This window comes from Lithobates pipiens, unplaced genomic scaffold (assembly GCF_037356315.1).
Source record: "Lithobates pipiens isolate NorthernLeopardFrog02 unplaced genomic scaffold, aLitPip1_a1.2 Scaffold_18, whole genome shotgun sequence".
Taxonomy (NCBI): Eukaryota; Metazoa; Chordata; class Amphibia; order Anura; family Ranidae; genus Lithobates; species Lithobates pipiens.
The window spans coordinates 283,472,782-283,499,245 of NW_027507758.1; the positions used below are offsets into that span (position 1 = coordinate 283,472,782).

At 44.7% G+C, this 26,464-nt stretch overlaps 1 protein-coding gene across 2 annotated transcripts in view; it reads right to left on the reverse strand.

Annotated features, from left to right (window-relative positions):
• Positions 1–23,436, reverse strand: part of LOC143987896 (amine sulfotransferase-like) — a 70,491-nt gene extending 47,055 nt beyond the window's left edge. Inside the window, exons 1-2 of one of the 2 annotated variants that reach the window (XM_077487062.1) lie at positions 23,298–23,436; positions 18,150–18,321 (exon numbers count right to left, since the gene is read on the reverse strand). In XM_077487062.1, the coding sequence (XP_077343188.1) occupies positions 18,150–18,306 (157 nt within the window). In that variant the 5' untranslated portion in view covers positions 18,307–18,321; positions 23,298–23,436. Of the gene's footprint in view, positions 1–18,149; positions 18,322–22,850; positions 22,963–23,297 lie in introns of those variants that run through there. The other variant, XM_077487061.1, reaches the window with a different exon arrangement.
• Positions 23,437–26,464: the final 3,028 nt, after the last annotated feature.

Here is a 26,464-nt window from a genome sequence, read left to right on the forward strand (position 1 = left end):
TAATCCCCATGCAGAAAAATAATTATATGCATATTATTTTCAGAAATTGGTTTATTATGTCGCTATGTATATTTCTAAACAATATTCCACCCATAATCCCCATGTAGAAAAGAATGATATGCATATTCTTTTCAGAAATGGGTTAAATAGGTTCCATTGTATATTTATAAACAATATTCCACCCATAATCCTCTTTTAGAAAAATTAGTATATGCATATTTTTATAAGAAATGGGTTAAATAGGTTGCTGTGTATATTTATAAATAATATTCCACCCATAATCCCGATGTAGAAAAATAATGATATGCATATTATTATCAGAAATGGATTTAGTATTTTGCTATTTATATTTATAAACAACATTCCACCCATAATCCCCATGTAGAAAAATAATTAGATGCATTTTCTTATCAGAAATGGGTTAAATAGGTTCCAATGTATATTTATAAACAATATTCCACCCATAATCTCCATGTAGAAAAATAATTATTTGCATATTCTTATCAGAAATGGGTTATCAGTGTCACGTGTCATCAGTGCTGCGTATAAGTGCCATCTGTCATCAGTGCCACGTATTAGTGCCATCTGTCATCAGTACCACGTATAAGTGCCATCTGTCATCAGTGCCACGTGTCATCATTGCCACATATTAGTGCCATCTGTCATCAGTGTCACATGTCATCAGTGTCACATGTCATCAGTGCCACGTATCAGTGCCATCTGTCATCAGTGCCACGTCAGTGTCACATGTCATTGTCCTGGTGCTCCAGGGCCTTCAAAAGTGTAATAGGTAGTCAAGAAGTTAGATGTGTAATTTATGCTCCTAGAACACGTGATAGCGCTCCCTGCATGTTCCACACATGTGGTATCGTTATACTCAAGAGGAGTAGCAGAATGTATTTTGGGGCATTATTTGTGGTATACACATGCCATGTGAGAGAAATAACAATGAAAATTTTATGAAAAATCTTCATTTTGCAAAGAATTGTGGGAAAAAAAATGACAACAACATCAAAATCCTCACTATGCCTCTTACTAAATACTTTGGAATGCCTACTTTCAAAAAGGGGTCATTTGGGGGGTATTAGTACTTTCCTGGCTTGTTCGGGTTGCAAGAAATGAGATAGGCCACCAGTACATCAGTTGTGATAATTTTTTTTATGATTTGCACCACAGCTTGTGGACTCTCTAACTTTCACAAAGACCAAATAATATCCACTAATTTGGGTTATTTTTACCAAGGATACGTAGCAGTATAAATTGTGGCCAACATTTATGAAGAAAAATTAATAATTTGCAAAATGTTATCACAGAAACAAAAAATGCGTTTTTGTTTTCAAAATTTTTTTTTCATTTATAGCACACAAAATAAAAAACCCAAAGGTGATCAAATCACATCTCACATGACTGAGTAATTGTCATTCAAAGTGTGAGAGCGCTGAAAATTGGTCTGGTCACGAGGGGGGTTTAAGTGCCCAGTTGTCAAGTGGTTAAAATGAGATCCATATTTCACCTGGAGTTAAGTCCAGCAGGTGTTCTAGTCCCCAGGGAGAAGATCCACCATAATTATTGCAATACTGTCCATCAGTGGGTGGAGTCTGCATTATACAATACATGGTCTATGTTTTTAGTTTGTATTTTGCTGTAAACAAGGCTATTCGCCAAAACCTATGCACAGCATGATCTGGTGTAGAACACCAGGGAAAGGGTCACAATGGTAATGAATGGATCTTACTAGAACCATTTATATCGCCACAACTCATGTCGTAGGGATTATGAAAAAGGTTCCTGCAGTACTTTTTACCGATTTCCTTGTGACTTGTCTTACATAGACTTCTGTTAAATAAAGTTGCAAAGCCTCAATGAAATAAGCAGTGCAATTCGCACTGATATGCGGGTTTGAAATCACGCTGAGGTAGACTGTGTGTGAACCAGGACTAAAAGGCAAAGCAAAATACATAACAGTAAGGTAACCCATTTAACAAATCTTTTAATACAAGTACCTCTGCCTCTTCTTTCCACCACACCAAAGCACACCTTTTTGCATCGTAGTGCAGGTCCATGCCACTTTTTACCTCAACATGAGGATCAGGGGAGTTTTATGAAATCAGTGTGCTTGTGTGCACTGCGCCAATGATGGGCCATGTTTTTGATTGTGGCTTGAGTGTTTTTGCTACAATTGTAAAAGACCTGTGAACCTGGGAACCCTAAAGTGCAGTGTAAGTTTACCCTTACAGAAAAATCTGTAAGGTGAATTTACACAGGACCCCCTCCTCAGACCCCCCCCCCCCCCCAGTCCCGCTGACCTGCATTGTAGCAATCACCTATTCTGAGCCCCGGTATAGCCTCCTCATGGCTCCTTTTTTCCTGTAAAGGTGAACTTACCATTTAAGTGGAGTTTTAATGCATCACGCGCCACAGCAAACTGTGAGTGCAGCCAAATTGCGTTCGCAGTGGGATGGGGTTAAAGGGCCCTGATTAAAACAAAAGCCTTCTTGCACCCAGAAAAGATGCTTACTTTGCTGTGTCACAAGCAAGAGGCTAACAAACATGTATAAACCTCAGCACAATCATTAAAAAAAAAAAAAAAAACTTCTTCCATTACATATTATTTTGCGTACACTGAAAATAGTCAGAGAGCTAACATTTTATCTGAGCCAACCTTACAGAAGAACTTAACTAGAATAGTCAGAGACTGCTTAACTACCAGCAATTTTAAGACAATGAACACTTTTGTAGCAAGTCTGTAATGTATATTATAGTGTATATAGTGCAGGATGGCAATGTCTACACAGTTCCCAGCATCCTTAGGATTTACAGTCCCCCCTTCCCCATCTTCAGTCTTCACAACAGTCACCCCCATCTTCAGTCTACACAGTCCTCACCTATCCTCAGTCTGCACAGTCCTCCCCCATCCTCAGTCTGCACAGTCCTCTGCCCCCCCCCCCCCATTCTCAGTCTGCACAGTCCCCCCATCCTCAGGTTTCAAAGCTTTCTCCCCATCCTGAATCTGCACAGTCCTCCGTCCCCCCATTCTCAGTCTGTACAGTCCCCCCCTATCCTCAGGTTTCACAGTCTCCTCCCCATCCTCAGTCTGCACAGCCCTCCCTTTCTCAGTCTGCACAGTCCGCCCTATCCTCAGGTTTCACAGTCTCCTCCCCTATCCTCAGTCAGCACAGTCCTCCATCCCCAACATTCTCAGTCTGCACAGCCCCCTCTATCCTCAGGTTTCACAGTCTCCTCCCCATCTTCAGTCTGCACAGTCCCCCGCCCCCCCCCCCCATTCTCATTCTGCACAGTCCCCCGTCCCCCTCATTCTCAGTCCGCAAAGTTCCTCTCATTTTTTAGGTTTTACAGTCTCCTCCCCATCCTCTTTCTGCAAAGTCCCCCCCATCCTCAGGTTTTACAGTCTCCTCCCCCATCCTCAGTCTGCACAGTCCTCCGCCCCCCCCATTCTCAGTCTGCACAGTCCTCCCTATCCTCAGGTTTCCCAGTCTCCTCCCCATCCTCAGTCTGCACAGTCCCTGCCCCATTCTCAGTCTGCATCCCCTGTCCCCCTATTCTCAGTCTGCACAGTCCCCCCATCCTCAGGTTTTTCAGTCTCCTCCCCATCCTCAGTCTGCACAGACCTCCGTCCCCCCTCTCTCAGTCTGCATAGTCCCACCCACCGTCAGGTTTTACAGTCTCCTCCCCATCCTCAGTCTGCACAGTCCTCTGTTCCCCCGATTCTCTGTCTGCACAATCCCCCTCACCCTCAGGTTTTACAGTGTCCTCCTCATCTTCAGTCTGCACAATCCCCCGTCCCCCCCATTCTCATTCTGCCCAGTCCCCTGCCCCCCCCCCCCCCATTCTCAGTCTGCAAAGTCCCTCTCATTCTCAGGTTTACAATCTCCTCCCCATCCTCTGCCTGCAAAGTCCCCCCATCCTCAGGTTTTAGAGTCTCCTCCTCATCCTCAGTCTGCACAGTCCTCCGTCCCCCCCATTCTCAGTCTGCACAGTCCCCCGCCCCCCCCCCCATTCTCAGTCTGCACAGTCCCCCAATCCTCAGGTTTTACAGTCTCCTCCTCATCCTCAGTCTGCACAGAAAGGGGATTGGGCTAACTTTACTGCAGTCTTATTTTTTAATTAAAAAAAGTGTATTTAAAAAAAAAAATAGTGCGCTTGTAAAGACTGCTGCGCAAATACGGTGTGACAGAAAGTATTGCAACAACTGCCATTTTATTCTCTAGGGTGTTAGAAAAAAAATGTATAATGTTTGGGGGTTCTAAGTAATTTTCTTGCAAAAAAAAAAAAACAGTTTTTAACTCATAAACAACACATCTAAAAAAGAGGTTCGGTACTTAAGTGGTTAATGAGTTTGTGTGTTTCAGAATATTATCAAAGTGTGGACTCTGATCAGCTACCTGATTAAACAGCCAGTGAAAACCGGTTCTATTTTACAACATATTTCTTCATTTAGATAAACAACATGGCCATTTGGAATACTTGGGTTTAATCCAAAAAAGTGAAAGAAAGAAAGAACAGCAGAGCACAAAGTCACTTTAGGATTGAAATGAATGGGAAATGTACAAACCTATATGTAGGCCCAGCTCAGAAGATTCTGATAAGTGACTCAGTGGCTTTGTGGGCTGGATCAGTGACAAGCAAGTATAAGACTTGCAGGGGGGCTGGAGGTCGGCCAAGGTACATTAAAGGTGTGACTGCAAAATATAGTGCAATTATACTGTAAGGCAAGGCTCCATTTCACATTGCAGGTAGAGATAGTAGAAAGAGAATAGTATTACAATGCAATGACACCAAAAGTTGTGTGAGGGCCCTTCTGGAAGCAGTCTAAACAGAATGGACTTCTAATAGGCTGATGAGGCGGCATTTATGGACACTGATTAGGTGGCACTGATTAGAAGGCACTAAGGACCCTTTCACATGGGTGGATGGAATTGTGCTTTTAGCTGTGGATTTTCTAGTTTTCTACCGCAGCTAAAAGCACATAATGCTTTCCTACGGCCCCATTCACACACTGTTTAGCTGCGATTTAGTTACATGTGGTTTGATGCGGATAGAAAAAATAGAATTGACTGCGTCCATGAATGATTTTTTATACAGGAGATGGTCAGAGACTGGGGACATAGTACAGGAGATGGTCAGAGACTGGGGACATGGTACAGGAGATGGTCAGAGACTGGGGACATGGTACAGGAGGTGGTCAGAGACTGGGGACATGGTACAGGAGGTGGTCAGAGACTGGGGACATGGTACAGGAGGTGGTCAGAGACTGGGGACATGGTACAGGAGGTGGTCAGAGACTGGGGACATGGTACAGGAGGTGGTCAGAGACTGGGGACATGGTACAGGAGGTGGTCAGAGACTGGGGACATATTACAGGAGATGGTCAGAGACTGTGGACATGATAAAAGAGATAAATGCAGCCATGCTGTGTCCCCAGTAGTGCAGCCAGGCTGTGTCCCCAGCAGTGCAGCCGGTGTGTCCCCAGTAGTGCAGCCAGGCTGTGTCCCCAGCAGTGCAGCCAGTGTGTCCCCAGCAGTGCAGCCGGTGTGTCCCCAGTAGTGCAGCCAGTGAGTCCCCTGGGCAGCCAGTGTGTCCCCATTGCAGCCTGTGAAGGGAAGAGAGAGGAGAGCCGCCTCCACCGCCTGGTTGAATAGAGCGCTGGTAACATCACAGCTTTAATTTCAATAGCTGTGTGTTCCCCGTCGCATGCCGTCACATACAGCCCCTCCTCTTTGTCCGGGCACTTTGATAGACAGATCACCTGTTCAATCCTGGGACAGGTGATCTGTCTATCAGAGTTCTCCGGACAAGGGCGGATGGAATTGTGCTTTTAGCTGTGGATTTTCTAGTTTTCTACCGCAGCTAAAAGCACATAATGCTTTCCTACGGCCCCATTCACACACTGTTTAGCTGCGATTTAGTTACATGTGGTTTGATGCGGATAGAAAAAATAGAATTGACTGCGTCCATGAATGATTTTTTATACAGGAGATGGTCAGAGACTGGGGACATGGGACAGGAGATGGTCAGAGACTGGGGACATGGTACAGGAGATGGCCAGAGACTGGGGACATGGTACAGGAGGTGGTCAGAGACTGGGGACATGGTACAGGAGGTGGTCAGAGACTGGGGACATGGTACAGGAGGTGGTCAGAGACTGGGGACATGGTACAGGAGGTGGTCAGAGACTGGGGACATGGTACAGGAGGTGGTCAGAGACTGGGGACATGGTACAGGAGGTGGTCAGAGACTGGGGACATGGTACAGGAGGTGGTCAGAGACTGGGGACATATTACAGGAGATGGTCAGAGACTGCAGACATGATAAAAGAGATAAATGCAGCCAGGCTGTGTCCCCAGTAGTGCAGCCAGGCTGTGTCCCCAGCAGTGCAGCCGGTGTGTCCCCAGCGTGCAGCCGGTGTGTCCACAGTAGTGCAGCCAGTGAGTCCCCTGGGCAGCCAGTGTGTCCCCATTGCAGCATGTGAAGGGAAGAGAGAGGAGAGCTGCCTCCACCGCCTGGTTGAATAGAGCGCCGGTAACATCACAGCTTTAATTTCAATAGCTGTGTGTTCCCCGTCGCGTGAATAAAGCCCCTCCTCTTTGTCCGGGCACTTTGATAGACAGATCACCTGTCCAATCCTGGGACAGGTGATCTGTCTATCAGAGTTCTCCGGACAAGGGGGAGGGGCAGTATGTGACGGCGCGTGGCAGGGAACACACAGCTATTGAAATGAAAGCTGTCGGGCGTGGCCTGCAGCGGAACCGAATGGACGTTTGATTCCAGAGCTCCCGCTTCCCCGTGGATACAGCGACTATAAGCGGCTATCAGGACCCCGTTTTCTCCACGCACACCTGGCGGTTTACGAGGGGCACATCCGTGGAGCGTGATGGGCAAACGTAAAGGCTCATCTAAGCCCCAACGGCTGACGGACTTCTTCCTCCAGCCGCGACATGACGGTAGGCAAAATGGCGCCGTTCCCTCACCCTCACTGACTGCTAAGCAAAGGCTGAAACAGCTTACCAGCACTTCATCTCCCAAAATGCCGGACTCTTATGGCGATCAGGCCTCCCCTTTACTGAACTCTCCCTCTGGGAGCCCAGCTAAAACAAAACTAAAGCTGGATGGCACTGGATGCAGCCCCACGCTGAGCACGCTGAGCCCGGAGGCAGACTCTGAGGATGACACCAGGGAACTCCATGATTCGATTACAAATTACCCCACTTCTAATCAGCCAGTATTGGACACTGTATTGAAGGATATGTTAGTCTCACTGAGGAGCATACTTCAGGCTGACATGATGGGCTGTATGAACAGGCTCAGTGGAGCTGTAAAAATAGTGGAAGACAGAGTGGATCACATGGAAGGCAAGATGGGGGAATTCGCTACCACCATAAATGATTTAGTGGACGCACATGAGACGCAGGAGGGGGAGTTGACTTGGTTGAGGGACAAGATGGCAGACATCGAAGACAGATCTAGGAGGAACAACCTCAAGATTAGAGGCATCCCCGAGTCCATCCAACCCTCAGACCTGCGCTCCTACGCTACTGACCTATTTGCCTCCCTTCTGCCTAATCTCCCTGCCATTGAACTGACTATTGATAGGATACACCGGCTACCAAAACCGACCCACCTCCCGGAAAAAATTCCTAGAGATGTGATCCTTCGTATGCATTTCTACCATGCGAAAGAACAACTGATGCAAAGCGCTCGTAAACAGGAGCCACTTCCACCCCAATACCAACATCTGCAGTTCTACGCTGACTTATCACAGCACACACTGCAAAAGCGGAGAAATCTGAATACAATTACGAAGGTTTTACGAAACCACCAAATACCCTATCGCTGGGGTTACCCCACCAAAATCACGATCACTTACCAGGAACGTTCGTTTGTGGTAGACTCGCTAGAAAAGGGTATTGCCTTGTTAAAGGAATGGCAGATCCTTCCTGACGCCAGAGATAACAATGCGGACGCTTCCAACCTTCGGATGTCCGAACCGAATTGGAACTCGGTGTCACCGCGTAATACCAGCTCTCGCTCTCAACCGACTCATTGACGGGGTCACCTCATCTCTCTATCGGGGAAGCGGGACTACCGCTAGGCCTGAACTTTTACCCCAATTTACCTGAGTAACACCTGGTTGCATACGACCCACCCCTATCCTTCTGAGGGGTGTCTTAGACCTATAATGGGTCTTATGTTTCTCAGCAGTGTTAATGACTTGGACTTTCTTTGTTTTTTTTTCCTTTTTTTATTCATCTATTATTTTTTCTTTTGGAGTCTTGCCAGGATTCACATGATCAGCAACTCACCTCAAGAACGCATGTTCAGCGCGTGGATAGTAACTACCGCGAGCATCTTCAGAACCAGCCCACTCATCGGCTACAACCCCAGCTCAACTGTGAGTACTCATCTTGCGAACTAGTCATCTCAGCCCCAATGAAATCTTCAAAGGGGGGCTTCGGGATTTACCCCATGTATACTGCTTCTAAAATGATCTCCATCACCATCTCCCCCCATGGCCATTAATTTCCTATCTATAAACGCCAAGGGACTTAATCACCCCATGAAGAGGAAGTCTATGTGGAAAGAAGCATTACTAAACAGGGCGGACGTCCTCTGTGCCCAAGAAACTCACTTTTGTCAAAATGCGGCACCAGTCTGCAAACATAAGAATTTTCCACACACTTTTTTTGCGAATGCTACATCTAAAAAGAAGGGCGTTATGATAGCGGTTAAGGATTCTGTTGCTTTTACTCTACATAAGGAAATTGCGGACACTCAAGGTCGCTACCTGATCTTGGTATGCGATATCAATCAAGTGTCTTACACCATTGTGAACGTTTACGCCCCTAATTCCCAGCAAATTCGCTTTTTCCACAGGATTTTGAAAAAGACCCGAAAGTACAGAAGAGGACTTTAATGTCACACCAGACCCTTCCATCGATACACCGTCTCACCCTAAGCGACTATCTACTCCTCTGGGCAATACATTGCATAGGGAGGATATATATGATGTCTGGAGATGCTTGCATGCCACGGAAAGGGACTTTACCTTTTTCTCTGCCCCTCACCACTCGTATTCCAGGATAGACTTATTTTTGGTCGATCAACACACCCTGTCTAGGGCAATCTCTGCATCTATTAACTCTATTACGTGGTCGGACCATGCGTCAATCACGCTATCGTTGAAGGACTCTTCTACTTTTGAATCTATTCCTCTATGGAGGGCGAACTCTTATCTTATACAACTACCTGAATACAGAACACAAATCAAGGACCACTTGGGAGAGTTTTTCTCTCTCAATGGGCCCTCGATGCCTAACAAATTTGTACTTTGGAATGCCCATAAGGCATACATCTGGGGAATATTTATAAAACTTGGGGCTGGGGCGAGGAGGCAGCGGCAGCAGAAGATACGTGAAATTACAGAAAAGATCCGTGACCTAGAATCGGCAAACAAACAGAACACATCCTCAACATTGACTGAACAGATCAGTAGACTGAGACACAACCTGAGACTCCTCCTACTGGAGACTTTTGAGAAACAGGCAAAAAGATTAAAAATGACATACTATTCACAGGGTAACAGGGCAGGGAAATTACTTGCACACCAACTCAAAGGCCATAGATTAAAATCAAAAATCCCCTACATTCTTCATTCTGAAAGCAAGCAAAAAATGTATCATCCTCAGGAAATCGCTAACGCATTTAGCGACTACTATAGTTCCCTTTATAACTTAAAAGACGACATTGATACTATCCAGCCCACACCCTCACTGATCAATGATTTCCTACAAAAATTATCTTTGCCCACCCTTTCTCCACATCATCTAGAACGACTTAATGCACCTTTTACATCAGACGAAACTCTCAAAGTGATAGACTCACTCCCAGGATCAAAATCCCCTGGCCCTGACGGATTCTCTGGGGATTACTACAAGACGTTTAAACTGCATCTGCTATCACATCTGACTGAAGTGTTTAATGGTGCTGCCGCCTCCTCCTCTTTTCCACAGGAAATGTTAAATGCTATTATAGTGACTTTGCCGAAGCCTGGGAAAACGCCTGACACACCAGCTAATTTCCGCCCCATATCTTTACTAAACACAGGCGTGAAAGTTTATGCTAAATTGTTAGCAAACCGTTTGATAGATATCCTACCCTGCCTGATACACCCTGATCAAACTGGGTTTACAAAGGGACGTCAAACCTCAGATGCCACTAGGAGGCTGACGAACATCATTCACCTGGCTGGTGCGGGGAGGGGGCATTCTCTGCTCCTTGCGTTGGATGCAGAGAAGGCCTTCGATAGGGTCCACTGGGGGTATATGAGAGCAGTTCTGACCAAATTTGGTTTTTCTGGCATGATCCTTTCGGTTATCATGGCTTTATACTCGAACCCTTCAGCCAAAGTATACTCCTCGGGCGTTCTCTCTAATCCTTTTCAAATAACTAATGGGACACGTCAGGGGTGCCCACTCTCCCCACTTATATTTAACTTAAATTTAGAACCCCTAGTGGCCTGTATAAGATCTCACCCCAATATTACTGGGTTTAGGGCCCAGAATTCTGAACATACGATCAGCCTGTTCGCAGACGACATTATACTAATGCTCACGGACCCCGAAAATTCCTTGGCTTCGGTACATGATACTTTGAGAATGTTTAATACGGTGTCTTATTATAAAGTTAATGAGAGTAAATCTTATATTCTAGGGATGGGTGTGGACAGAGGCATGCAGTCGAAACTCAGTACACGGTTTCCCTATAAATGGAGTGAGAATGGTATAGGATACTTGGGAATCACCTTGACCCCCACCACTGGCGAACTATACACTAACAACTACGTTCCTTTTCTTAATTCCCTACCGTCTAAGTTACAAACCCTTGATCAAACGGAACTCATCTGGTCCGGTAGGCTAGCAGCAGTAAAGATGATAGTATTACCGCAACTACTCTATTTATTTCGGTCCCTCCCTATTCCTGTCCCCAACCACTACTTTACCAGGGTACAAGCTATCATAAACAACTTTTTATGGAAGGGGAAGAAAGCTAGGTGGGCCTTTAAAAGCTCGTTAACGACGAGAAATGCTGGGGGGGTGGGAAACGTTCAGATCCAGGACTATTATTTAGCCTCCATTCTAGCACAACTGCGGCTGTGGTTCCCTGATTCACCCTCAACGAGATGGAGGGAACTTGAAGAAAGCCAAATCCCCAATACTAACCTATATAGTTACTTACTGACGCACACCACGAACACCCCCCGCACCACGTCTATGGCACCCTCCATCGTAGCTTCCTTACGTGCTTGGAAGATTCTCCTTGCACAAACCTTTCGAACCCCTACTTCTACCTTAAAAATCCCTATTAGCAGCCTTACAGGACTTATCCCTAATTTGCAACTATCTCATTGGCGGGAAAAGGGTATCACTTATATCGAGGACCTTAGAATAGGGCCAGCAATGAAGACATTCCGCACGTTGCAAATTGAGTTTGGACTAACAGAATCCGACAAATATAGATATATCCAAATCAGACACCTTCTCCAAACGAATACTCTTTCAGACATACAACTTCCATGGAAGGTTGTCTCATATCTCACCAATCCCTCTACTAATTTGAGGGGAATCTCCCTATTCTATAACTCTCTTAATGATAAACTGACATTCCGCAAAACATCCAACATTAGCGCATGGGAAAAAGACCTAGGTAAAACATTTACGGAAGACCATTGGCAAATAGCACTGCGAATATCTTATGCTTCCACCAAATGTATTAACTTATGGGAACTGACGCAAAAAATATTGCGTCGTTGGTACCTTACTCCGTATAGGATATCCAAATTTTCCCCCAGTGTCTCTCCACTCTGTTGGAGGCAGTGCAACAACCCTGGTACCTTGTACCATATCCTTTGGGAATGTTCCAAAATACGTACACTTTGGAATACGGTATTTCACATGTGCTCACAAATAGCGAAGACCCATATCCCCGCTGATCCGGCACTAGCCATCTTATCCCTGAACATGGATCTGATTCCCAAACCCACTAGGACGATTGTGTCCCACATTATGCTGAGCACCAAATTGGTCTTAACACGCCACTGGAGAGATCATAACGCACCAACGTTAAAAGAAATTATCATAACTACTGACACCCATGCCATGTATGAAACCATGTTTGCATCAACACAAGGCAAACTTATCGTAGCTAGAGCAAATTGGAAACCGTGGACTGACTGGTTTAAAAATACTAAACTGACATGATAAGTACTTTATAAGGCTCACGACATGTGGACAGGTATGCAGCAAACTGTGCTATGACTCAAAATTTCTGGCTTATTTCTATCCTCTTTTTATTTTTCCTTTTTATTTTTCACTCTATCAGTTTATTATTTACTTTTTACTATCTTTTCTTTGTTAAATTCTCATGAGTTTTAACTTTTTACTCATCAAGGTTATTTCATGTGGAACGGCTTTCACTCTTCTTTAATTTGCCTACACGGCGTATTGCTCAATTGTTGATGTAATTTATGCACCGAATTATAACTAGCTGCAACAAATTTATTGCTTTAAATTCATCGTTATAAATTTATCGTTTAAGTTTTATGATGCAGCACATTATTGGTAGAGGCACGTGCATTACTCCTCAGGGTTCATCTTGATTAAGGGCTTGTGTATCGGGGCCGTGGGGGACTGCTGGTGCCGCCTGGACTTGGGAGCCGGTGCTTGCAGATTCAAGGGGGGTGGGGGGTCTTCCCTCTCTAGGCACAGTGAGTACCCACTAGGGGTGCCGGAGGGAGGGCCTCCCCCTCATAATGGGGAATCAACTGGGCGCCCTGGCGGCTCACGCGGCTCCGAGATCACCGACCTGGTTGTGTGATGTTATACGATACTATTCTTCCTGCATATTTCCTCATGTTTTATACACAATGTCTTTTGTACTCACTATTTGTTGTTGTAACCCGACCTGTTGTATCTCAATATGTGTAGGTATATACATGTTTTCTTGTTTAAACTCAATAAAAACCTATTGCAATGAAATGAAAGCTGTCATGTGTCCCGGCACTCTATTCAACCAGGCGACGGTGGCTCTCCTGGGCTATACACCCCCCATGATGGTTGGCACCAGGGGAAATTTGCCGAAAAGGGCATTTTTGGCCAATGTGTTTCGGCGTGCCGAAATTTCGGTGCATCCCTAATTTTAACTTTATTTATTTTACTTTGTGGGCAGTATAGCCACACTGTCCCATTGATTTTAATTGGCTGGAGAGGTGAAGGAGTGGTGTGTATACAAAGATGCTGCTAGCAGGATTTTTGTTTGCGTCTTGCCAGCACACCACTCAAGTGTGAAAGTGTCTAAAACCCTTTTTAATGTTCCTCCAGCTCCAGATAGAGGGCTATTCTGTAGTGTACACATGAAAGTATTCTGTAAACACTAAAACCATGGTATTTTTTTTTTGAACTTGTAATATTGTTATTCTTACCTAGAACTGTCTCAAGTGTTCCTGCAAGAGCAAGATCAAGGCATGCAGGTTCGTCACCAGAAAATGATGACGCTGACCCAAGTCAAGAAACCAATTCAGAGACAGTTTCATCCCAAAATTATCAACCAGTCACTCAAGAACCTGCGGTATGTATTTTCAAAACGTCACAACCTCCATCCACAAAAAATGTATTACTTACATATTACAATGGCAGCTGGTGTTGGTACACAACGGCTTCTTTTTTGGGCAAAGTACCACATCAGTACTTCTAGCTTTGGAGGTCTTGCTGCTAATACAGTGACATCAGTTTTTTGGGGCAAAAACAAGTGCCTGTGACTGATCTATTCACAACAGGTGCTGCAAGCTCTGACGTGACTTCAATATTTGGGCAAGCATCGGGTTTATCAGCATGCTGTCTGTGACGGAACCGATCCCACACTCCGATTGAGTGCTTCCGTCAGTATATACCGCTTCCTCCAATCTGACTCCAATCAGATATTCCAACCGCTTACAAGCCCAAAACAAGACGACACTTGCTTAGCTGCTCAACATGGAATGCTTTATTAGAACCAAAAAGACAAGTATTTATAATCCAGTAAAAGACTAAAACCTAACCTAATTAGCATGAGCTAATTATCTAATCATTGACCCAGACTAGTTGTCTGCGAGAGAAGACTTTTCAGGGTAAGACTTTGTCTCCTAGCTCACTGATTGACTATTCAATAAACATTACCATAAACATAAACACAGGGTTAATTAGCACAAAAAACAATGTGTGAATACTTAATACTCAGACTAGACTCATTTACACAACATTATACAAGATAGTCAGGATGGCTGGGGGTGATGATATTAGCATCTAAGAGTTTGTGTCCCAATAGTGTGATTTAGTCTATTGCTAACATGGCGTTTACATATCCAGAGTCTGTGTGTCTTGGGGGGGGGGGGGGCACGGACCTGAATCCAAGTAACAACACCTCAGGGGTCCCCAGGCATACAGGTCACAAAGAGCGCCGTTCCCCCAAATGTGAGGGCCCATAATCGCAAGGCAAGACGCTCGCATTCTGTCCCCTCCAAGAGCCTCGGTCCCAGCTAGGTCTGTCACACTGTCCAAGTGTGACCTCAACATCAGAAGCATAATCTATATATTCTATTTGCAGGAAAATCTTGATAGGAGAGTCCGGTCTACTTCCACCACTCGTCGAACATGCCGTACTCAACAAGAGACACCTTTTGAGGAATATTTTGATCGCATAATTAAAGAAATGAGAAACCAATCACAAAACACTGCCACAAAAGATAATGAATTCCTCAACATCTCAGACCCAGATGTGATGTTTTTGAGAACTGTGTGTAGTCAGGGAGATTCCTCCTGATAAGCGTACAGAAGTCAGGGGTGATACACATGCCTATCTTACTAATATAGTTTCTGATTGTAAACAGCAACGAGCGTATCCAAGATTTCAGCCATGGGGTCTGGGTTTTAATATGAGCATTGCCATCAAACTACCCAGACATCCGTTCATCTTGAACGATCTCAGCACAATACGCAGAACACTCCTCTGAACAAAGAGACAGGAAATAGATGGTTTGAAATGCAGAGGACTGAAATGGGTAGATTGAAGGGACCAAAAACAAAAAAGGTTGCTATCTACTGCAGCTAAACGCAACCGCATGTAACCGCACGTAAACGCAGGTAATCACACTGTAAAAATGCAGCTGATCGCAGTGCCTAGAGTCTTGAATTTCACAGAACATATTATATGCTTTTAACTGTGGCAAAACAGCCGTCCTTGTGAAATGGGCCTAGTATGGGCACTGATAGGTGGCACTGATGGGCACTAATAGTCGGCACTGTTAGGCAGGGCAGATATGCGGTACTGCTGGGCACTGATGGACACTGATGGGTGGCACTGATGGGCTTTATTGATGGGTATTGATTGAGAGCAATGATGGGCAGCATTGATAGGTGGCACTGATTGCCAGATCTGACTGGCATCGCTAATGGGCACTGATTGGTGGCACTTGTGGGCAGTGATGGGCATTGATTTCTGCCACTGGTAGGCACTGATAGCTGCCATTGGTGGGCAATTGTGGGCACTGCTTTGTGACAAGTTTTTGCACTATTGTAATCAGGGCACTGATGATCAGTGCCCTGATTACATTCCTAGATGTCCCCCTGTGAAGAGATGCTGCTGATCGGCTCTCCTCTCCTCACACTCTGTCAGTGTGAGGCGATTATCGACACTTCCTTGTTTACATGTGACTGGCTGTGATTGGACACAGCCGATCACATGATTAAAGAGCCGCAGACGCGGCTCTTTACAGAGACTGGGGTCGTGCCGTGTCCTAGAAATGCGGTGCGACCATAATCGCTGTGCTGCGTGACCCCTCGGCCACTTGAGAGCGGCCGTTCTGGGATGCCATCATATGACGGCGTCCAACAAGAGAGCTGCCCCACCCCGCTGTCATTTGATGCTGAAGCTCAGCCAAAGCTTGTACACCCCCTCCACAGCCCAGCATTCCAGTGAGCATGGGGGGAAAAGCAGAGAGCTGCTGAAGCTGTAAGAACCAAGTCATTGGCGGTGTTCGATGGCTTGGTTCTCAATAGACTTGTGCACAACGGAAAATTTCGTTTAGTTTTGGTTCGTTGTCATTCGTAAAATACATCATTTCGTTCTGTTATATTCGTTATGTTACGTTAATACGTTTTTGGATAATTCGTTATTATTCGTAGAGTGGAAAAATAAATGGCTTGGGGATGTTATAATTATTTAGCTGATGATGTGCACCCTCATCCCAATAAAATTATTCGTAGAGTGTCGAATTCATTTGTTCGTATTCATTGAAATTCGCTATTTATGTATGTATAGACATTTGTGATAATGATTCATAGTTTGGAAAGACGTTTGTTTATTGAATCTTTTAACACACACAATGACAACGTCTCTTCTCCTCGGCTCAAATACAATACAAGACCCTTCTAACTCAGTTCTCAGGAATGCACTTTGCCAGTAATCCATCCTCCGGCACAAAATTAATTAGCTGATTGGACTATAAGATTTACTTTGAGCTGACCTTTTGTTTCATTAGATCTTTAAAGAATTACCGAATCATGTCGAATTCATTCGAATTCATTCATTATATTTCTTTCGTATTCGTTGTTATTCGTTATTTTTTTTTATTCGGATGCATCCGAATGTCTGAAAGATGCAAAATTCGGCCGAATTTCGATTCGTTACGAAACGAATTGCACAAGCCTAGTTCTCAATGTAGATGCGCCAGGGGGCCGATGCAGCATCAGACCGATTCTGCATCCACCTACGCAAGTATAAATCTGCAATAACCCTGATTCACATACTTCTCTTTTAGGACCTTGGCTCCCAGGTTTGGTGTGCATTTCACATGTGGGTAGTTTAGGGACAGATCACCCATCCGACAGGGACAGTGATTAAAGGCAGGGAGAAGTTTCAGACCAGTAGGGAATGGATAAGGACACACCATCCTTCCTGGAGACCTCCCCAGGGACCTGGCCAAACCACTTTCTGAACCTCAAGACAGGTGCTGTCAGCACATCCGAGACTTGTTCTGCTACACATCCTTGTTGCATTCGGTGAGTGTTCCTGGTCAGATGCCTTCCTGTCGGGCTTGCTGTGAACTTTAATACTAGACTCCAGGGCTCAAGTCCTGTGGGAACGCATGGGAACGGAGTTCCTGTACTTTTTCCACAACAGGAACTCAGTTGCAAGACTTTGAAGTATGCGAGCTGTGTGGTAGGTGCTACACCAGCAGCTGCCGACACAGCTCGCAATATTGAGTGCAGTACACATGCCATTCAGGCATTGCCAGTAGGGGGCCCCATGACAGCTTCCTCTTCGATCTACCTGTCAATCACAGCTAGCTGATGGGTAGATCAGGTCTAAGTCTAGCTGACGGGTAGATCAGCTATTCTGCTCACAGGACATGCAGGGGGAGAGGTGAGCTGAGGGAGGAACATCAGTTTGAGGTGGTAAGCTGAGCATAATACCTGGCAAAGTTTAATGCCCAGAGGGAAGTTTATGTGTAAATATATGAAGTGTTGGAATAGAACAGTGAGTGTGTGTTGGAGCCCTGCAGAGTTTGCAGCCCCCCAAGCTAACATACATCTCCTAAGCAGGAACACATCACTATCTCCCCAAGCATTCTGTCCAGATAATGTGCAGTTAATTTATGACCTTTCCGTTTAACCCTGTGTTATCCAAACTCTGTTCAATGAAAAGTGTAAACTCACCACATAAACACTCTATATACAAAATAAAATTCCCCAATAAAGATCAGAACATGATGTTCACATTTGCATGGAAGCACAATTGAATGAATGCTGATTATTCAGAGAATTACCGTATTTATGTTTATTGAGGATTTTTTTTTTATGTACTAACAGTTAAGCTTCCTACATGAAAATATACGAAAATTGGAAAATACCACTTTTGAAGCGTTCGTGCATATGAGCGTATCATTTTTTATTTTTTTTTGGTGGGGGAGTGGATCTTGGGTGGGAGTTCCCACACTTTTTTCCCCAGGACTTGAACCCTGCTGGACAGTGTTTACTGTTATCGCACCACACTGCACCTCCCCACACGCAGCCCACATATTCAAGCAATGGTAAACCCACCTGATTTTGGATATGTAATCAAGAAAACATCATCATCTCTTATTTTAATATCCTGTATGGAGTCTATAAACTCTGGTGTCATCATTTCCTTTATGAAACAGAATCCTTTATACCAGTACAAATTTCTGTCACGTGGCACAGGAGTAATTGCAGCCATTGTTAGTAATGCTACCTGTAATAAAAAGGAATAAATAAATGGAGCATGGGCAAGACTAGTTTAAAATGCACATTGTTTTTCTTAGATACTGTAAAAAATTTTGACATTTTCTTCATAATTTAAAGAATAAGGGCTCTGTAAATGTGTCTTCCATGAAAGCCCTTCTTTAGACCTCAGTAAGAAAACCCTCCATGAACCCGTTATCTTTTTGTTAATTGTTAGGTTTTAGGTCGTAATCTAAAGGTGCTGCACCTTACATTCCTGTTCAACTAAATTCAGAACAGAGTGTCCCACCATACAATGAAGTAATAACAGAAAGCACTGTTAAGAATAATATCAGTCCCCAGTAGCACCACAGTGTATTGACTGGTGGAACCCTAATATACTCTATAGCGGATTCTGTATTTTGTAAGATGCATATAATGAGAAAACAAATGCTTTTTGTCAATGTAATTTTCTTTTTTTTAAAGTTTTTATGGTTTAAACACTTTTATGAACTTTTTCTTACTACTGTAAAAAAAAAAGAAAAAAAAAAGTATATTTAGAAAATAAACATTTAGCATTAGGTGCACTCATGACATATGAAGGGTTATTTACGAAAGGCAAATCCACTGTGCACTTTCCAGTGCAGTTGCTCTAAATCTAAGGGGTAGATCTGAAATGAATGGAAGCTCGCTGATTTTATCATCCAATCATGTCCCCCTTGGATCTACAGCGACTTTACTTCCAAGTGCACTTTCAAGTACAGTTGCAGTGCAAAGTGGATTTTCCTTTAGTAAATAACCCCCATGGTGCCATGCATGATCAGTGGCATACCCATCTATGTCCCTACTGCACTGTATATCTCCAGTCTCCCCCCTCACCCCCCCCCCCATAAGGTGAACTTACAACCCTCCTGACCCCTCCCTGTAAGGTGAACTTACACCCCTCCTCACGCACCCCCCCCCCCCATCTACAGTGTGCGGCAATCTCCCATTCTGAGCCCTGCTCGCCAGGCCGAGGCTTAGAAACAGTGGTGGCTGATGAAGTTTTTAGATGGGGGGCACCAGCCCTTCCTTTTTGACCTCTCCCACTTCTCACAAGTCCCACCCCTTATAGAATCTACCCACCTCGTCTCCTGTAGTACATCATATACCATAGTTGCCAACATTGTAAAAAAATGTATAGGGACGCTTTTTTTGGCTGTAGGCGGAGTCTTATATATTAGGGGGCCAGCATGTGTTTGTAGGCATGACATAGCAATAAAATAAAAATATGGTGAGCTGCGAAAATGGGCGTGGCTCATGTGAAATTGTGGGTGTGGCATATATGAGCGTGGTTCAAATGGGCGTGTGATTAGAGTCTGAGATGAATGAGAGATGGAGAAAGAAAGGGGAAAAGAGGGAGAGAGAGAGAAAGAAGGAAAGAAGGAGGGAATCAGAGAGAAGGAAGGAAAGAGCGATGGAGGGACAGCAGGCCCAGATCCTACACCACAATAGAAATGTGTATTCCAGAGTTTAACAAATCAGCAGATAAAGATACTCTAAACACCTGGTGTTGGCGCTTCAATCATCCCAGCACCATAGTCGTTGTGGAGTCAGGATGATTGAAGCACATTATTACTATTATTACATTGTAATATAGAATGAAATCATTCAACTCACTATAATCCAGAATCAGTGGGACCCCTGAGCGTGTCACCTGCCACATTGCCTGCCACCAGATGCCATCAGGTGCCCCCAGCAGAGCCCCTCCTTACAAGCTAATGTCCCCAGCAGAGCCCCTCCTTACAGCTGGTGTCCTCAGCGGAGCCCCTCCTTACATCCAGTGTCCCCAGCAGAGCCCCTCTTTACATTAGGTGGCACCAACAGAGCCCTTCCTTACATCAGGGGTCCCCAGCAGAGCCCCTCCTTACATTCAGTGTCCCCAGCAGAGCCCCTCCTTACATCAGGTGGCCCCAGTGGAGCCCCGCCCTACATCAGGTGGCCCCAGTGGAGCCCTTCCTTACATCAGGTGTCCCCAGTGGAGCCCTACTTCCGGTGTCCCCAGCGGAGCCCCTGCTTACATCAGGCTTCCCCAGCAGAGCCCCTCCTTACATCCAGTGTCCCAAGCGGAGCCCCTCCTTACATCCAGTGTCCCCAGCGGAGCCCCTCCTTACATCCAGTGTCCCCAGCGGAGCCCCTCCTTACATCCAGTGTCCCCAGCGGAGCCCCTCCTTACATCTATCAAGTATCCTAGAGCAGCGGTGTCTCTGTCACCATTACAGAAAAGATGCTGAGGGGGAATAAAATAAAAGCGGAGCCGGGCACGTGATTACAATAGAAATTGAGATGCGGCCCCACCCACCCCTGCCCCTTTCCATAACAGGTCACAGAGGCTGGCAGCGGGCGGAGCGGGTTGGGGTGGAGCGCAGTGGAGCAGGGGGGTGGGTGGCGCCGCAGTTCAATTTCTATTGTTGCCACCTGGCCAGCCTAATTCTTCTGGTCTTCTTGAAAATGGCGGCCGGCGGAGACATTGGACACGGACCTCTAGTGGAAAAATCGGGGAAAAAAACCTAATTTACGGGGACATTTCCCGGGAAACGATAAAATCGGGAAAAGGGTCTAAATCCCAGGAATGTCCCGGGAAATTTGGGACAGTTGGCAAGTATGCATATACCAGGCTGTATATTATACACAGGGCTCTGTGCATCATATACCAGGCTGCACATTATACACAGAGCTCTGTATATCATATACCAGGCTGTAGATTATACACAGGGCTCTGTATATCATATACCAGGCTGTACATTATGCACAGGGCTCTGTACATCATATATCAGGCTGTACATTATACACATGGCTCTGTACGTCATATACCATGCTGTATATTATACACAGGGCTCTGTACATCATATACCATGCTGTATATTATACACAGGGCTCTTTACATCATATACCATGCTGTATATTATACACAGGGCTCTGTACATCATATACCAGGCTCTAAGAAAGCCTAAAAAAATAAAACAAATACAGTCATCATATTTAGGGACTGGAATAATGCAATATCTTACATGCTTGCCTTTGGGTTCAATATCATTTGAATCCATAACTCAGAGCAGATTTACACAAGGTATTGTCACTTAACTCCTTTAGATCTGCACTTTAGCCAAATGTTGGCTACATCGCGGATCTGCTTTGCTGGGAGGGTGTCATTAGAATTCCTCCTTTTTGCAAGCTGGCCATGCGCCCTGTGCTGTGGTCACCTGAGTAAATGAGACTCGGGTGATCAGAGTAAGGGGTCAATCACGTGATGTAAACAAAAGATTGGTAATCAGCCTTTTTTTTCTTCTCCCGCTGTCAGCGTGGGAAGAAAAAAAAGCCGATCATCGGCTTCTGTTGAAGGGACATCGGTCCCAAGCATGGAGGGGCGAAGCCGCCTCATATGTGCCCATCAGTGCCCACCAATCAGTGCCACCAGAACATCAGTGCCACCTATCAATGCCCATGAGTGCCACCTATCAATGCCCACCAGTGGTGCCAATCAGTGCCTCATCAGTACCACCTAGCAGTGCTGCCTATCAGTGTAACCTACCAGTGCTGATCAGTGCCCATCACTGCCAACCATCAGTGCCCATCACTGCTACCCAGCAGTGCCAGCTATCAGTGCCACCTATTAGTGCCCTGCAGTGCCACCTATCAAGGTTCATCAGTGCCCGTGAGTGCCACCTCATCAGTGCCCACCAGTGCTGCCTATTAATGCCCATCAGTGCCACCTTATCAGTGCCCATCAGTGTTGCCTTATCAGTGCCCATCAGTGTTGTCTTATCAGTGCCCATCAGTTCAGCCAATCAGTGCCCATCAGTGCAGCCTATCAGTGCCCATCAGTGTAGCCTCATCCGCGCACATTAATGAAGGAGAAAAATTACCTGTTTGCAAAATTTATTAACAAAATATAAAACAGTTTTGTATTTTTGTTCTTTTTAATTCAGTCTTTTTGAGTTTTTTTATAAAAAAACACAGAGGTGATCAAATACCGCCTAAAGAAATCTCTATTTGTTCTATTTTGTTATATTATAAAAATGTAATTTGGGTACAGTGTTGTATGACCACGCAATAGTCATTCAAAGAGTTACAGCGCGAAAAGCTGAAAAATTGGTCTGGGCAGGAGGGGGGTTTAGGTGCCCAGTAAGCAAGTGGTTAAAGTGCATGTTCACAAATAACAAACCTATGGTGTCCTGATCTCTGTGGAACTACAAGTCTCAGGGTGTCCTGTCCATACCTATGACAATGGTTCCTCAATCCCTCAGCAGCACCAACAGCTCCATGCTTGAATATAATCAGACATGTTGCATATATAAATATCTCCTATGACGGGAACGCCCATGCTCTAGCCATGTCCTACCTGCTCTGTACCTCTCCTCTCCAGAGACAAACATTGCTGTTGTTAATCTATTCCACAATCTTTTCAATCTTTTTCCAACTAAATACTTGGGGCAAAAATATTATTATATAATTAATCAAGCATGCACCGCATCCTATAATTAATGAAGATAAAAACACAACAGTGTTAATAAGACTAACCTATTGAAACTTGTTTGTTCTCTTCCTGATTCGTAGCTTGTAACTCACAACATTCCACAGAAGGGATATTTATTCCTCTATCAGAATTATTATAATTATACTAGGATGATAACCAATCGGTTATGACCTTATAAGGTCCACCCCCTTTCATCACAGTTTACAGTCCCTGAGCTTTAACTAATGATCTCCCAACACATTCAGTAGGAGGTAGTATGTGTACAATTTACTGCAGAGTTTAGTGTTTAATGCTTGTATGTTTATAATACAATTTAACTTCAGGCAGCTATGTTTTATAAAGCACCATCAAATGCAAAAGAACATTTCCTTAAAAGGAATAAAATGTACTTTTACACACAGCCAACACCCCATTAGTACCTGTTTATGTCTTGATATCCTACTCTTAAAAGGAGAAATAAATGTTTCAAAATGACAACTCATTTGACTTACCTTTTGGTCTCAGAATTCAGAATCCATTATTTTGTAATATTTATAAATTAATCTTTTTTTTTTTTTTATAGAAGTAAGTTTATTATAGAAAAGCAAATGTTCACTTTATTTATTGTAAATTCATCTGCAATCTCTGCCCTTGTCAGTCCCGAATTGACTCCTTTACAATCACATGGATTGGGTTACTAAAGAACATTAGGATTTTTACGTTCCAATGGAATTTTCCCTAGATCTTACTAAATGTGCTGACATTTCACCTTGCGAAAAATACCCAATCACTTGCAAGGGATATGAAAAAAAATTGGATGATGGAAGTCAGCAGAGCTTAACCTTAGTCACTGAGCTCTGGGGCAAAGTTTATTTGTCTTTAGTAAATCAACTCCATAGTGACAACCTTGAAGCATAAGTTCACTTTTACAGAAAAATCTGTAAGGTGAACTTACACCCCCCCGAAAGGTGAACTTACATCCCTCCTCACCCCTCTGTAAGGTGAACTTACACCCCCCTTACCCCCTCTTGTAATGTGAACTTACACCCCTCCTCATCCCCCCATAAGGTGAACATACATCTCCACTCACCCCCCCGTAAGGTGAACTTACTCCCCCCCCCCCCCACCTCCCCTGTAACGTAAGGTGACCAGATTTTTTAATTGAAAAATATATATTTTTTTTTACTAGTAATGGCAGCAATCAGCGACTCATAGCGGGACTGCAATATTGCCGTGGACAAATCCAACTGCTTTTCCCGTCGGAAAAACCTTTGGAGTTTATTCCGATGGGAAAAACAGTCATGTATATGTGGCATTAGAGTTCCGCTGAAACTGTCTTGCGTACACACGATCACACCAAAGTCCGACCGTCTAGAATGTGGTGACGTAGAGCACGTACGACGAGACTAGAAAAAGGAAGTTCAATAGCCAGTTGCCAGATAAGGCCCACACATGATCGGAATATTCGATGAAAAGATTCCGTCTGACTTTTTCTGTCAGACATTCTGCTTGTGTGTACCAGTGACACTAATACAGAGATCAGTGCTAAAAATATGTACTGTCACTGTACTAATGACACTGGCTGGGAAGGGGATAAAATCTAGGGCAATCAATGGGTTAAATGTGTGCCTAACAAGTGTTTTCTCACTGCAGGGAGGTACTTTTACTAAGCCATAGATCCCTGTACTTGCTTTGCAGGAACACAGGATCTTCCACACATGTCTTCCACACTGACAGAATGGCAAACTGCCTTGTTTACATAGGCAGACCACTAGGCGAGTCCGCCAGATCCACTGATTTGCTCTGATACCCAGAAATGCAGGATCGTGTATATAAGTGATCCTGCGCAGTTCGACCGCCCCTGTAGCAGTAAATGAGCTATCAGGCGATTGGCAACTGGTTAAGATCATCACCATTATGAGAACTCACAGGCAGCGGGAACTCTATCATGTCTCTGGCTGACTCTGTCACAGTGTGTCACATACCATTAACAAATGAATGGGGTGGGCAACTACATGGCAAATTAGGTTCAATGTAGAAAAATGTAAAATAATGCATTTGGGTGGCAAAAATCTGAATACAATCTATACACTGGGGGGAGAACCTCTGGGGGACTCTAGGATGGAAAAGGACCTGAGGGTCCTAGTAGGTGATAGGCTCAGCAATGGCATGCAATGCCAAGCTGCTGCTAACATAGCAAACAGAATATTGGCATGCATTAAAAAGGGGATCAACTCCAGAGATAAAATGATAATTCTCCCACTCTTCAAGACTCTGGTCCGGCCGCACCTGGAGTATGTTGTCCAGTTCTGGGCACCAGTCCTCAGGAAGGATGTACTAGAAATGGAGCGAGTACAAAGAAGGGCAACAAAGCTAATAAAGGGTCTGGAGGATATTAGTTATGAGGAAAGGCTGCGAGCACTGAACATATTCTCTCTGGAGAAGAGACGCTTGAGAGAGGATATTATTTCAATATATAAATAACGTACTGGTGACCCCACAATAGGGATAAAACTTTTTCGCAAAAGGGTGTTTAACAAGACTCGTGGCCACTCATTAAAATTAGAAGAAAGGAGGTTTAACCTTAAACTACATAGAGGGTTCTTTACTGTAAGAGCGACAAGGATGTGGAATTCCCTTCCACAGGCAGTAGTCTCAGCGAGGGGCATTGATAGTTTCAAGAAACCATTAGATAAGCACCTGAAAGACTGCAACATACAGGGTTATACAATGTAACACTGACATATAATCACACGCATAGGTTGGACTTTATGGACTTGTGTCTTTTTTCAACCTCACCTACTATATAACATGGCTGCTGGGTGTTGATTTTGTTAACTTATGACCAATAATACCATCCATTATGCCAGAGAGACAGACACATAAAATGTAGTTTATTCACAGACACCCCCAAAGCACATCTTTGTTGAAGCCTTGAAGGCACTGGCAGCTCCACAATTGGATCTGCTTCCCCTCTATTCCTGCTGCTGGACATTGTCAGCTGAGCTCTGCTGCCTCTCTCTGCCCGTTGCCGCCTCCGCCTGCCTCACAGCCTCTCAGGTCTCACTCTCCGGGCCCGGCTACTACTGGGTGGGGAGCAGAGGAAAATGACTCTGCCAGGGAAGGCAAGGAGATAAGCAGGCAAGCAGCTGGCCAGGATTTGAGCCAAAGCAGCATAACATGTGAGTGGAGCTGAATGGGCATGTGCCAAAAACTGAAGAAATTGCCCATCCGCTCTGACCAGCACATCATCATCAGAAAGGGACACAGATAATGGAAAATATACACCCACCTAAGCTAGTAGGAGTGGGGGTGTGTAATTCAGAATTTGTTTTTTTTTATTCTGCACTGTCTGTCTTTGAAAATTGCCCCAGCTCCTGTTGAAGTCAAATCTGGGGACAAAACCGGGGACAGACTTGGTCCGGGGACAGTGTCCTCAATCCGGGGACTGTCCCCTATCTGGTCACCCTAATGTAACGTGAACTTACACCCCTCCTCACCCCTCCGTAAGGTGAACTTTCACTCCCTGTAAGGTGAACTTACACCGCCATCACCCCCCCTATAAGGTGAACTTATACCCCCCACCCCCGTAAGGTGAACTTATACTCCCCCCACCCCCCCTGAAAGGTGAACTTATACCCCCTTCACCCCCCTGTAACGTGAACTTACACCTCCCCCA